Below are 15,168 nucleotides of genomic sequence, written 5' to 3' on the forward strand. Positions count from 1 at the left end.
ATCCTACAACCAAAGAAAGTAAAGGTAGTAGGCCTACCTGCATTAGCCAAATAAAGGACGGGACTGCACCCTTCACAAACCGTAAAGTTGACAGTTCACCATCAGTCCACACAAACAATTCTGGTTTCCTTGCACTAGCCATTTGGTCGTAGCCTATTGTGTCTGTTTGTAAAGCGCAAGTTTTGGTCAATTTCTGTAAAGAAACAGTGCCACCTATAGGCCTGGGGTATGAAGTAACGTGTTGAGTCGTGTTGAGATGGATCCGTTTGGACGCAAATATTCTTGATGCGGTTTCAGGGAAGACGGAGGAAAAAAAGATCGGTTTTGTACGTGTGGACTAGGCCTCTGGTTAATGGGAAGTGGAGGCGTGGCAAGGTTTCCTCACGTTCCTCATGAACTTCCGTTTGCAACAACATAACTGTGACATCTGTGTAATTCCAAATAGGAGTGAATACCAGGCATTCCTGGCACACATTGGAAATGTGACTTCACATATTGTAAGCAGAGACTTTCTAATGTTGAGACACAGCACTCAAAAAATACTCCATAGAAATGCATGGGGCTAGTTTGTCACGCCAATATGGCCGTTGTCTACACATATCCCACCCCTTCCTCGGCAAAACGTCGACATGTGAATACGTTAAGCCAATCATGTGGTGTGATGTGAATACATTGAGCCAATCATATGGTGTGTTGTGAAGACATCGTGTGTCATGTGTTGTGATCTCGCCGCTGGAGAAAGATTGGTGTCGTGAATCCTTGCGCACGCGCAGTTCGACCCAAAGACTGTGCCCGATGAGTGCCCATAAAACGTTGGTATATGGCCACCGAGTGGAGGGACTTGCCTAAAAGGACTTTGTTGTAAGTCAGTGTAGCATCAAAATGCCTTCTTTTGAGGCAAAAAACTACATTGTGTTGCTTTAAAGCAATACTCCGGAGTGAAAATAACTTAGGAATTCTCAAGATGCCGGCGACTGGATGACAAGTTTAAGGTAATGCACTGATTTCCTTAACAGTCCTCATTATAACCTCTCTGTACACAACGTTTACAATACTTTCATTGTCTGTAGGGACCCTCTCCACACTACTACTGAACCATTTCATTGTTAATGCAAAAATCTCAAAACTCCTCTGATTAATGTATTTAAATTTGAACTCCATCCATAAATAGATCCTTGGTGGTTTTACTCCAGATTATTCCTTTTTTCAGGAGTCCCTATTCAAATGATGAAAATTTGCATCAAAAAGTTGGATAGAAACCCAGCTAGTGAAGACAGTGAAGTTTAAAAACAAATGAAATACTAAATTATATTATGGGCTTGTTATATGTTAATAAATAGTCAGCATCATATGTAAATAATACATTTGACAGATAATGTGTTACAATTTGTCTCATTAAGATTTGATAGATAATGTTAATAATAATCACAGAGCACATAGGGTTTTCAATAACTATTTTAAGGGCTGAAAAAAACGGTTAAACCCAAAGACCAAAACCTGCTCAGTTGCTGTCCTTCTGAGGAATAAAATAGCCGTGCAGATCCATGTGAACAGACACATCCACCTCTGCACGGGCAATCTCCTCCAATGTCTTGGCATTCAAGATGAGCATGAAGTTGGGTTTTGCAGGATTAAGAGACACGATCGAGGACAGAAGGACTCCTGAAATGAAGTCAAAGGAAAATAAGGTCATAATTTTTGGAAGACTAATGGCGCATTATGAATCGTTGTGGGTGGTATTCACTTTACATTACAGCACATGCTGTGTTCTGTAATAATTCTCAGAAATAACATCATATTGTTCTGTATTATAGATTATTATAGATTATATATTGTATTATATAATGTTCCTGTTTTGCTTTCTGTGCATGCAACTAACCATCATCCTCCTCAACAGCATCAGGTGAGGCCACAAAAACCGGCTCAGAGATGTAGCACTCGTCATTAGTCCAGATTTTATGAGTTCTGGTGACAATGTCCACTTTGGCAATCTGCAGGAAAGATGACAGATAGTGTAACCCTTATGAGCAAATTAGTTTTTGGTGTTACTTTATGACGGAGTGCCGTCACTACAGTTGAGTATGCGCTCTGACTAAGAGGGCCTGGTTGGTTTAGTAGCTCAGAAACCCAGGTTCGAGGCCGGGTGGGGTTCTTATCGGGTGCTGAAAAAGCATTTTACCTTATTTGGATGTGGAGACCACTCCACTCTTGAGCCGTAGAAATATCTGTACTTTTTGGTATTGAATTTATAATTAATCTGTGGCAATTCTAAACCTGAGAAAAAACATAATATAATAAGATTCCAGGAAAACGTTTTGATCAACAGCTTATTTGATCAAATGCAGCAAGCTAATAGCCAATGAAAGAAGGAAACCTACCCACAAACAGTGTATCAGGTGAACAGAAGACTGAGCCATCATTTTGGGTCACTGCTTTGGCTGATGTGTCCTCTAGTGTTACAAGGTTTGTGCCCACTGGAGTGTTCTGATTCTGAAGGAGAGGGTGTGACCAATAAACACAATATAAACTACATGTACTGCAAAGCGGTACAAAATATGACCACTGCTCAGTCCTGCACATTCTCTCCACAAAAATAAATCGTGCTTGTATGCCGTGCTTGTATATATATATATATTGTATGTATGTATTATATATATATATATATATATATATATATATACAACAATTGGGTTCTATGGAAATATTTATTTGTTTCTGATTGGCCGAGAGACGTTCCATGAGTTGGAATATCCCTGGACATTTCAACTCAGACTTTGCACAGCTAATAATAAATCACTCCGCGATACAATGCGAAGATTTGACACAATGTTCTCATCCCAGCTCTCCACTATTTTAAGCAATGGGTTACTCCTTAGCAAACCGTAACGAAAGACTGCTTCACCACATCTGTGGATTAAGCCACACAGTCAACTCAATGTAAGTAAGATAAACGAGGATGCTAATTGTTCTCAGCATTGCCAGCATTGTGTATAATATGATTATCACTTGGAGGAGACTTGTAGATAACTAACGTTAGCATAGTTAGCTAACCGCTGCTAACGTGCTAGCATCGTCACGTCAGGCTGTGCACAGTAGGCTAGTGTAACATTTATTCACCATAAATTAATAAAGTTGAGTGGTTATGCAATGTAGGCTATGTTTCCGTTTTTTTGCAGTACCATGTCCCTTACATGACATGGCCCAGTGTCCTTTTAACATGCATGCAGCAAACCTAGATATGAATGTGATTTCAGCCCGACTTTCAACATTTCTTTCAAGAAGACACGTAGCTAGCTGCTAAACCACAAAGACCCTTAATAGTGGGGGGCCTTAAGCACATTTTCGCGCAAATTCATCTAAAAGCGCCAAATTTTGCACAGATGTAGCTTAGGTCATACTGAAATGATTTAGCTAGGGCGCCGGAGACAGCGACCCTTGGGGCCAAGATGGTGGCCAAATCCAATATGGCCGCTGCGCGAAAAGGGTTCCGGCTATAACTTTTGAACTACATGAGTTACAAATACAAACTTGATATCTTTTTCAGCTTAATTGATCATGGTGAATACATTGGAATGTTAATATTTATGACCCGGTGCATCTGGACCCCTTAATCCTCCAATTCCAATATGGCCTTACACCCCATTGTTTTCGCCAATTTATCTACAAGCACAAATAACAGGGATCTGGAATGTTGGTTGGTTACCAAGCAACCCTTGATGCTGTCTATTGAAAAGGGAACTATTTTTTGATGCGTAAGAACGATGTCGAAATTAAACATTTTTAAACAATAATGGGATGTTTTCAGATTATTTAGTTTGTGGTAGAATTGTTGTATAAAAGCAATATAGCACTCGTGATCGTGGGGTTGGTCATGGATATTCCCACGGCCTGCCGGCCGAACAACACCCGTGGGAATATCCATGACCAACCCCACTCTCACTCGTGCTATATTGCTTAAATATATGTAGCGTAGGGTGGTTGAGACAGTAACCTAGCGTTCATGGGCTTCCTAAAAACCTTTCTCAGAGTGAAAAGCTCCGTCCGGCATTTTTTGTATTTGTTATTTTTTAAATGTATTTGTCTTGTCTTGATGTCATGGGTACGCTGGCAACTACGCAGCTCCATCCGGCATCTTTTGTCTTGTTGTTATGTGTCTTGTTTGTGGAGCGCTTTGGATTGCACTATGTGCATGTTAAATGCGCTTTATAAATAAATCTGACTTGACTTGACTTGACTTGACTTGAAAACATCATCATTCCGCGTCATTCACGTCCAGTGATGGGCAGTAACGCTTTAGAAGTAATGCGTTACTGTAATCCAATTACTTTTTTCAAGTAACGAGTAAAGTAAGGGATTACAATTGCAAAAATAGTAATTAGATTACTTTACTTTCCTGCAAGCAGCCTGCGTTACTGCGTTACTAAACCGTGATTTTGTCATAGGCAGTAAAAGAATTTGGGATTTTGCCATATGGATTTTGTGAGACTAACTCGTGACAATGATGTAGGCTATAGCTGTGTGATAGCCTACTGGCCCGTTATAACAGAAGCCAGGGCATTATAATATTCTGGCTGCATTCACTGTGATTTGGAAAATGGGCAAAAATATAATGTGGTCTTTGCCTTAATGGGGCTGGTGAGTGTTGAAGTCTTCAATAATTCGTTTCCCTTAAACCAGCGTTTCTCTACTGGTTCGCGGAGACATGCCAGGTGGGGCGCGAAAAACAGGAGTTTTTTTTTATTATTTTTTTTATCTGTAGCCTAGGCCCAGGTAGCACCCGATGCGCAATGGACGCACTGTGTTATTCATAGGGAAGCGCTCGTGTCAAGGCAGCGTGAGCGCATGTTTGAATCTGCAAGCACGTTCACTAATGAACATTTCTTAAAGCTGGCCTATCTTTGCGATATATTTGGAAAGCTCAATGAGTTAAATATCCAGTTACAAGGCAAAGACAAGCACCTACCTCACCTAGCAGATAAGATTACTGCATTCACCAAAAAACTTGAGGTATGGGACAGGCGCCTCGATCGCAACAGTAGCCTATGCCTTTGAGAATCTGAGTGAAATCGCTGAAACGTCTGCTTCGGGAGCCACTCTTGTGATCCCATGTATTAAACAGTAGGCCTACATCACATCCCTGCAAAGTTTATTTCAAAAATATTTCCCAACCAGCAGTGCTCAGTATGACTGGATTATGGATCCATTTAATGCAGCATGTTGGTATTTCATTGAATATATTGTACAATGCTGTAAAATATTGGCTTATGCTTCCTAATATGTTGGAAAACAGAAATATGTGTGTTTAATTTACAATGGCACATTATGTATTTATGTATTATTATATCTGCAGCACCAGCTGATTTTAACTCTGCTGAAGAGGATACATTTAGAACTTGTCATTATTTCAATACATTTGACAATTTTAAGCTTGACCTACCACTTTCTTAGAGCAATGAAGGACAGGTGGGGCTCGAAAAGGCCCCCCTGATCAAAGTAGGGAATGAAAGAAAAAGTTTGAGAACCACTGCCCTAAACTAAGCATTTACATGAAGCACAGTAGCCTATGCCGATTGAAACACATTCCACTCAGATAGGTGCTACCAGGCTCATATAGGCTATCACTTTTAATTGCAAACAGAAAATGTCTAGCTAGCTGTTTATACCAACTTAATATCAGGACTATTGCTAATATAGTGCCAAATGTGGAGTTTGTGGACTAGCCATAGGCTTATATTTGAATGGAGCTGATCATTATGAGAGTTGTATGCTCTTAAAGTGACAGCGCACCATTTATAAATGAGTTAAACTGCATCAAATTAGTAGTATTTCTTAAGAAATATTTTAAACTAACAGTTCTGCTTTGGGCACCATTACCATTTATTTACATCTATTCGAATGAAGGAGTATACACACCAAAAAGTTAAGATTGAAACTAATAAAACCAAGTTTTAAAAAAGCGTATTCAGGTTGTGTATAGCTAGTGTGTTTTTGTAAAGTAACTAAGTAAAGTAAATAGTAAAGTAACTAATTACTTTTGAAAATAAGTAATCAGTAAAGTAACTAGATTACTTTCTTGGATAAGTAATCAGTAGAGTTGGATGTCTCGAGACCGGTCTTGGTCTCGAGACCGGTCTCGAGACCACTTTTACGTGGTCTCGGTCTTGTCACAGTCTCGACCGTCTTTGGTCTTGGTCTTGTCTTGGTCTCGGATCCCTTGGTCTTGTCTTGGTCTCATTGTCTTGGTCTTGCGGTCTCGGGTCGACATAGTTGGTCGGGAGATTTGCAACAAATATGTCCATGATACAAAACATAACATTCGATAATGCAACATTAAATTATTTCGCCTTTCACGCCCTTCAAATGCAACCTTTCAAATGCAACCAATCAATGACATACATGTATTTTGTTGTGATTAAGAAACTGGCGCTCATCCAATCAAAAGACGCAAGTGTAGCCAGCGCAAAACGTTAGGTTTACGTCGTAGCTGTCAGTCTCAGTCAGACCTAGTAATAATAATGTCAGCGAATTCCGCCATCATTAAATTTGCATTCACGGAACATAAAGAAATTTGCAGTCCAGGGGCAAGAAAGAAGCATTCTGCAAAATGCAAGTTTTGCAAAGTCTCTCTCATTGTCATGCAATTGCTATAGCCTACATAGTTTATCTCACCCAGTCTACGAAAACATTTACAGTGAGTGAGCTCACAGTCACACACATTCATGACATGCTCTGTCTCTGCATTGTTCTGTCTGTAGTTGAATAATACCTTCTTAAATTTAATTTAAACTGGGACTGAACCTCTTACCCCAGCAGGGTTCTCAAGTCTCACGCAATGGGCGTGAGACACACACAATTCAACAAGTTCACACGCCACACCTTGCATTTCTCACGCAGAAATATTACTAGGGATGTCAAGGTATCTGCATAATTATTAGAGGAGGCGCAGGGATACGAGAGGATTTCTCGCAGGGTTCAGAACTAGCGCACCGATCACCAGCAAAAAAAAAAAAAAAAAATAGCCACCGACATCCAATCAAAAAATAGTAGGCTATTCGTTGTATCCGGGTAAAAATTCAAAATAGCACATCCCCTCCCTACAACCACGTTTTGCTTGTGTGGGGTTACACGTTTAAGATTTCAAAACTACACCAACATCCTTTTTTTCAGAAATTCAACTGTCTGTTATTTGGTAAACCAGCCTATGGTACTTTACAGGGTGTGTAAATCAAGCCTTTTCACGGACATTTGGCCTAGCCTATGGCAAAATTATTTCTTATCTATAAACTAAACTAAACTGTCAGTCATTAAGAAAACCTAATGATTGTGTCGTTATAGCTTTGTGTAAGCCAGACATCAGCAACGTTCATTTTACACGACCAATCACTCTCGTGGCTGCCTGCACTTTCCCTGTTGTCACGACTGCAACTTTCGCACTCGTTTGTGCTTTTTACCCATCTGAGCCTCCATGGACCATGTCAACAATGAATAAAAATTAGCTTATTATTAACGAGTGTTATCAATTTGAGCGAGTATGCTACACATACATTTTTTTCTAAACATACAGGACTGCTGCAGACAATGACCTGCCAACCACCATAATGTATAATGAACTTGCTGTCCTCGGTTTCGGCATGCACATGCTTAGTCTAATGATTCAGTGACAATATAGGCTACTCAAGTGAATAAAGCAATTAGCCTAATAAATAAAATATTTGTCTCACTCACTACATATAGGCCTACATCTCGTAAATTGGTGAGCCATAGAATATCCCAGCGTCACGATTATTATATTTCAAGATTCCAATCTATCCCACCTAAATATGAAAAGTTATTTCTACTGACATGCTTCCTGGTGACATAAAAAAACAAATGGTTTCCCTTGATAAGGCTGACATAAGAGACATAGGCTATGCATTATACTTTCCCAGACAAAAACAAGATATAGGATGTATAGATTACAATGACAAATTCAAGGTCTCAAAGGGTTAATGCTTCTTTCCAATTTTTTTTTTTATAATTAGTGAGTGAGTGCACCCCCCCCCCCCCCCCCAATCTCACTCCAAGCTGAGCTCAAAACTTGAGAACCCTGCCCCAGTATGCTGCTCTTATTCAATTGATGCAAGTTATGGTGTAACACCAGAGACTTTCTAATGTGGAGACACAGCACTCAAAAAATCCTCCATAGAAATGCATGGGGCTAGTTTGCAACGCCGTTGTCCACACATATCCCACCCCTTCCTCGCCAAAATGTCGACATGTGTATACATTGAGCGAATCATGTGGTGTGAGTTGACTACTTTGAGCCAATTATGTGCTGTGTTGTGCATACATTGTGCCAATCATGTCGACACTGGAGCACGGTTGGTGTGGTGAAGCCTTGCGCACGCGCATTTCTGCTGATTAGGATGCCCGATGAGTACCCAAAAAGCGTTGCAATATGGCCGCCGAGTGGAGGGACATGCCTAAAAGGACTTTGGTAACACTAGCTCGCTAGCTGTTTTTTTTTTTTTTTTGGTCTCGGTCTTGGTCTCGGTCTCGTCTCGACTTTGTCTTGGTCTTGACTCAGTCTGTCTTGGCCTTGGTCTGGTCTTGGTCTCGGTCTTGATACCCTCTGGTCTTGGTAGTGTCTTGGTCTCGGTTTAGGCGGTCTTGACTACAAGTCTAGTAATCAGTAACTAATTACTTTTTCCAAGTAACTTGACCAACACTGTTCACGTCATGTAATGTGTGAGTCAGAGGTCGGAAACTGGGGCTAGATTTTGCTAACAGAGTTGCCCAGTTAGGGGCTCGTCATCACTTTTGTCGTCACGTTGTAGTTCGTTTGTAGTCCATGTGGCCTTTCATGTCCAACAGTTTTAATGTGAACTTGGGAATTTGCCCTTTTTATCACTTGAAAAGCTGCATATCTTTCTTTCACGAGCATCTTACACTATATTTTAAGCAAATACAGTTGTTTGTTTAGGATTAGTGAGTGTATGTTTTAGCCTTTGTTGTGGCATCCGTGTTTGTCACACATTCGATGGCAAAGCACTTGAACACTTGCTGTCGGAAAAACAAAGTAGCCATGGGGGCGGTCCTTGTCATTCCGAGGTGCTCTGAATGCACCATTAGCGCAGCTTGAAGGCCGTCCCACTGACGCTGATTATTTGGATCAGGTGGCACAAGTAGCGCTTCCTTTTAAATGTGGAGTGAGATGCGGAAAGGAGAACAATAGTGCGGTGTGCGTTGAAGAGTGAGCTTTGTGGAATAAGCTGTGCAAACAGGAGAACCTCGGCCTGGTGTCTGTGCGTATGGTGACCAGTAAATGGTACACGCAGTTTCAACTCTACTTTGCTCGCATAATAGCGAGTAGGGAATCCACACTGGTTTGCAGCAACAAGCAACGCTGATGCTGGCGAGAGTGTGCACAGCTAGTCATCCACACTGGTATAAGTTCATTGGTTCGTCTAATTCATCTTGGCTGGTCTTAAAAACGAGGATTGCCTTCGTCTGTCCAACAAGCCACTGTTTTTCCTGGATCTAACTATTTCGTTTTATTTCAATTCATGTATGTCTGTGCCTCGGAAGTCTACCACATCTGTTGAATGTTTACTGGGAACGTAGGTGGGCCTAGGGGGAAGCCTGCTGGTGGTAACCTGTTAGCTTAAATGTTTTGTTTGTTTCTTTGTCTGTTTGTCTGGCAGTCATTGTAATACGTATTCGGCCTGGGAATTGTGCAATATTTCTTATGGGGACAGTGCTTCGTTTGCAGTGCTCACTAGTGTGAAGTGTGAAACGCCGTGTCTGTGTGTACGGCCCATTTGGTGTGAAGTGCCTCTTGCAGATTGGAGTGTTTTAGATTGTGTATGTGAAAAGTATTTATTAATGTATTCAACTTTATACACTGTAACTCATCTGGAAGACCTATTCATTTATTGTAGAGTTTCATCCACTGTTGCCTATGTGGAACATTTGCTTGTCCTGATTGCCGAGCAGTGTATTTATGGTGTCTGTCTAGTGTCTAATAAATGTATATTTTTTGATTACATCAGTTCCATTCCTCTTCCTTCATTGGACATAACCTGCCTAGATAGTTTGAGGGAGAGCTCTGTTTGGTGGCCTAGCTTAGCTATACAAATTGTGAGCTTGAGCACCCCCTGGGGGTCATATATATAATATATATATATATATATGGGCCCTATCATGACATTCTAAAGTGCATCGTCACTCGTCAAAAGTCTATTCAAATTTAGTAGGATGTCCAGTTCACATTGGGAGGGGTTTCGTTCTCAAAAGTGGAGCGCATGGCGTAACAAGGTGTTCCTGGGTCTTTTAATCAGTCATATGGGTGTGTTTGGGGCGTAACATCATTTTAAACCAATGAGAATAACACCTGTCATTCCCTTTAACGGCGCAACGCGCGATATGTCAAATAAATGCATCGGTATTTTGGCATTCAAAGGCGCATTTGAAGGAGGCTGCTTGCGAGACCGTATGGAATAGTCATTCTTAAACCATGCTTTACTAAAACCTAGCATATCCTTCACGCATTTGCACTCGTCTATTATTTGAACTCATTGACAAAGTGAAACTAACTTCACCAAGGAGTCAGTCAACGACAAGACAGTTATATGCAGTTACTTTCACTATTGACTGACAATGGGTTACCATCGAAAACATAGGCTGGAAAAAGCAACACTTACCCTAATGTTGCTCAAATGACTGAATAAAACAACATTTATCCTGCAGAGGAGTTGCTTATATCTCGTGACAGTGTCTTCAGCTGTGCTCCATACGTGTCTCGCCTCTCCCCTAATCACTTTTAACCGTCATTACCAATTTGCAAATGATGGTGAATAACTACTCATCATGAGATGTACAGTATTTCGTAATATCTTTATTCTAATTATGTTTCCCATTGTAATCGTGCAATTTGTAATGCTTTGCATGGACGTGCGCTGGTGTGCGTTCTTGAATGATAGAAGGATGGTGCGTGCACCTGCCAATATGACTGTTGACATGCGCTCTTAAAATAGCATATGAACAACTCGCCATTGACTTCTGACCAGGTTTAGGTGGTGTATGATAGCGATTTTTAGACAATGCGCCAGGTCCCTCCCTAGGTTGTTAATTGCCACACCCCTGGGCGCAATGCTTAAAAAATAAACGTGCAAAATAACGAATTCAACTTTCCGCGGGTGAATAACTAGTATTACGCCATGCGCTGGTGGCCCAAAATACAGCCCTATATATATATATATATATATATATATATATATATATATATATATATATATATTAATTATAAAATAAAATTGCATGCAGAGATATTTACTGCCTTGTACCTTGTCAACAGTGATGGGCAAAACGAATCTCTGACAGACTGGTGGTGAGAAGATCTTGTTGTTTTCGATGAACTTGTCTGTGTCCTGTTTCAGGTTTTCAATGTAGAACATTTCGTACAGGTTGCTGTCTTTGTATGCAATCAGATCAAACACAACATGGCCGTTTTCCTCGTAAGAATTTATGTGGTGGAACACCACAAAGGGATCTCCATAGAACTTTCTGGAAATGGCTTTCCCAGTGTGCCGGTCGATCAGATGAAATATTGTCTACAACAGACCAATACAAGTCATGTAATATCTGGAATGTAAAGTGAAAACGTGCGTACTTCAAAGTACATTTGTCACTTACAACATCATCTTTGTCGTATGTGAGGCAGGCTCCCCAATTAACCCCTCTGAAGTAGGCCGTTGCAAGCCTGAGGATGTCAAGCTTAAAGGCTTGCTCCACGAAGACGATGTAGTTCTCAGTCATGCCAAAGCTGTGGAAGTAACTCGGGTAGAGGGCTGATCTGAAGGGGATAGAGCACACCTGCTCCACTTTACTCAAGGATGGCTGTTTCTTGTCTTCATCTGCAGACAGATAACAGTATTTCTGTAATGCAACAGTTATTGTTATGTCAATGGTTTTTAAACAATGAAACTATTAACTATAATAGTTGGGCAGCCGTGGCCTACTGGTTAGCGTTTCGGACTTGTAACCGGAGGGTTGCTGGTTCGAACCCCGACCAGTAGGCACGGCTGAAGTGCCCTTGAGCAAGGCACCTAACCCCTCACAGCTCCCTGAGTGCCGCTGTTGTTGCAGGCAGCTCACTGCGCCGGGTATTAGTGTGCGCTTCACCTCACTGTGTGTTGAGTGTGTTTCACTATTTCACGGATTGGGATAAATGCCAAATTTCCCTTATGGGATCAAAAGATTATATATACTTACTTATTTACTTATACTTAAAATATGTTAATGTTATCTTGTCCATGTGTTGCTGTGACTGGCCATAACACTTTTTTCTTGTTGATACCTGATGCGTTGGCTGGAACTTTGAATATCATGTACTTGGGTCGGCCAAAACCCATAATCGCTGTGCCCATGTTGTAGGTGTTTCCTTCTTCATCATAGTGAGGGTGTGCAGTAGCCAAGTTCACTGCAATATGGTTCCTGTAATTTACCTGAAGCAAAGTTTATCACAGTTCATCAGTTTCATAACTTTATAAAGGCCTCTCACACCTTGCTCAATGATAATGTGGACACACACAACTCATAAAACACAACTCATACAACAAAGCAAAAAGACTATGGAACAGTCTTGCACACCACTGACAAAAAAACATAACCATATGAAAACTCAGAAATGAACATTTAAATCATGTTTTTTATTCTATTGAATTGTATTAAATACAAATGTGTTCATATTTGAACTCACTCTCCCAACTGTCTCCAGAGTGTGTGGGTCGACCTGGTTGATGTAGTTCACTTCAGATGCAGCATAGTAGTCCTCACCATATCGTATAATATTCACAAGGTTGTTGTCCGTGAAATCCGGGATGGCATTGCTGAAGTAGGAGAAAGCCCTTTGGAGAGGCCAAAAGTGTCATGGGTTTTGAGATTACTCCTGCTTTATGTAAATTAATTTAGAACTGTTCCTTTGTAATTTCAACTGAACAATGAAAATGTATTGCATTGAAATTCAGGTATTACTTTGAAAATATGCTTTTGCAGGGATCAGGATAGGCCATAGTCCCAAATTCAGACACCACAATCCTGTTGGCACCTGTGTTCTTTTTGAAAGTATCACTCTTGAGAAATTTACTCCGGTAGTAGACATCACCTGGAAAGTGACAGCATTCACTATCAGTAGCTGTTGTATTGCATTGCAACTCAGTGCAAATAGTGATGTGTGCTCTGCCCTTCCTTCTCACCATCTTTAAAGGTGAAGCTATGGAGGAGAGCCATGCCATCAAACCAGTGTTTGTATGCAGTATCCCCAACAGAGAACATCCCAGGTCCATTGCGCACAAGGGTTCCCTGTAACCATTCAGGAACTGTGCCTGAACGCACACAAGAAACACAAGAAAATTATAACAACCTGCGGTTATCAGCTAGGGTAAACCAACGGTACAGTTAATGATATTTATAGTGATACTTTCATTTTGGTAATAATCAATCATCATAACGTCACCATATCGTTCTCATCGAAATAGCATGCGCAGATGAAAAATGCAACGCCAAGAAAATTATGCAAATCAAGCTATCCCAATTGGTTTGGACATAAACTATAACCATCCGTCATCAGTGTAACTAGATGAGTAATACAGAGACACTGTATTTTTTGAAACTGTAGATATTTTATGTAAGTTTCAGTGGAAGTTGATACCTGATACTTTCGCTTTTACAGGCTCCGGGGTCTCTGTTCCATTTTTTGCAAATACTTTGTCCATGATTCCGTGCTGTCAGCAAACTATTTTCCGTGTGGTAAGTGAGGTTGCTCTCTCAGTCCAAAAGGTCACTATGCTCACCTACTTATGCGTCGACTATATATTACAGCCTAACAACATGTTTTTGTCTTACGTAACGGACATTTGTCAGCGAATTGGCGAGTTTCACAGAAAACTCAAACTGTACACATAGTGCACTCTTCAGAATTTTTTTTCCTCTGGTGTGTCTGTTTATTCACCATGAGGAGGACTGTTAACCTACAGAACTGTCTTAAACTAGATGTACCGCAGAGCGGTACAAAATATGACCGCCGCCCAGTCCAGCACATTTTTTCCACAAAAAGAAATCACGCTGAAAGGCCTATATGATTCTAACTGTCTCACTAAATTGCATTATGCACACTCAATTCTCACTGGTATCTGCTAGACAACAAGTCCCAAAACATGATTAGTTCATAGATTTCACATGTAAAATTCATTTTATACAACCCCACCTCCATCTTGCCTGTTCATAATTCTGAGAAATTCTTGATTGTTTGTGATATGTTTATGTTATGTGTGTGTGTGTGTGTGAGTGTGTGTGTGTGTGCGTGCTTGTGTGTGTGCCTGCGTATGTGCCTGTGCATGGAAGCGTACATATGTCTGCTGTGTGAGTATATGTCATACGTATAATTACTGTGAGTGTGTGTGTGTGCGTGTGTATCTGTTTGTGCACATGTGTGCACATGAAATGGGTTAACATGACCCCTGGAGGCAAATATATACGGAAAAAAAATGGTCATCCTAGGCCCTACAGTTCTCAAGATATTCACAGAGAACTGTGTCTGGCCTAACCTCCTTTCGGGGGGTCCAGTCCAGCGGGGGGGGCTACAGATCAAAACGAAAAATGACGGTTCCATGCTATCCATGTGGGGGTACATGCCCACCAAGTTTTGTGTACCCCGGTCTTTCAGTGTCCCGGGAATCCTTGTTGGTGTACGTCACTAAATGTACACATAAATTATTTTATTGTAAGGCCCCCCATGAACGAAAGTACACAAAACTTGGCATGCATTCGGAGGGTGTCATAATGATCCTACACTTTCAATTTCGTGCAGTTTTGATCATGTCAGCCAGAGATATTGTGATGAAAACACCTAAATTTTTGCTTTTTAATTTTTAACTAGGTGGCGCTATACATGAAATAAGTGGTAATGGGATGGGTTGACATGGCTCCTTGAGATCAACATACAAAAAAAAGGTGGACCTCCTAGGCCCTACGGTTCTCGAGATATTCACAGAAAACTGTCTCCGGCCACCTACAGGCCAGTTGGTGTATAGTAACATAAATTAATTTATTGTGTGGCCCCCCATGAACGGAATTCCACGAAACTTGGCGTGCATTCAGAGGGTGTCATAATGATCCTACACTTCCAAT

General features: G+C 40.8%; 1 protein-coding gene across 1 annotated transcript; it reads right to left on the reverse strand.

Annotated features, from left to right (window-relative positions):
- Positions 1-1,501: 1,501 nt before the first annotated feature.
- On the reverse strand, positions 1,502-13,754 carry LOC143126342 (beta,beta-carotene 15,15'-dioxygenase-like). Its single transcript, XM_076288235.1, has 11 exons — positions 13,691-13,754; positions 13,236-13,364; positions 13,015-13,144; positions 12,740-12,887; positions 12,338-12,485; positions 11,674-11,894; positions 11,325-11,591; positions 2,379-2,484; positions 2,180-2,274; positions 1,880-1,991; positions 1,502-1,662 (listed from the first exon to the last, which is right to left on the reverse strand). The coding sequence occupies exons 1-11, from the start codon at positions 13,752-13,754 to the stop codon at positions 1,502-1,504; spliced, it is 1,581 nt and encodes a 526-aa protein (XP_076144350.1).
- Positions 13,755-15,168: the final 1,414 nt, after the last annotated feature.

This window comes from Alosa pseudoharengus, unplaced genomic scaffold (assembly GCF_046254945.1).
Source record: "Alosa pseudoharengus isolate Yale_2024_CS ecotype anadromous, Long Island Sound unplaced genomic scaffold, YU_APseudo_1.1 YU_APseudo_1.1_scf_16, whole genome shotgun sequence".
Classification (NCBI taxonomy): Eukaryota; Metazoa; Chordata; class Actinopteri; order Clupeiformes; family Clupeidae; genus Alosa; species Alosa pseudoharengus.

What these genes read in the sequence shown, in the direction of transcription:
- LOC143126342 (XM_076288235.1), bottom strand. Translation starts at nt 13,754, where the DNA reads ATGGACAAAGTATTTGCAAAAAATGGAACAGAGACCCCGGAGCCTGTA. An exon ending in TGCCCATCACTGTTGACAAG is followed by an intron (nt 2,485 to 11,324) that starts GTACAAGGCAGT and finishes CTTCAGAATCAG; the next exon opens with AACACTCCAGTGGGCACAAA. An exon ending in GGTCTCCACATCCAAATAAG is followed by an intron (nt 1,992 to 2,179) that starts GTAAAATGCTTT and finishes TCTTTCCTGCAG; the next exon opens with ATTGCCAAAGTGGACATTGT.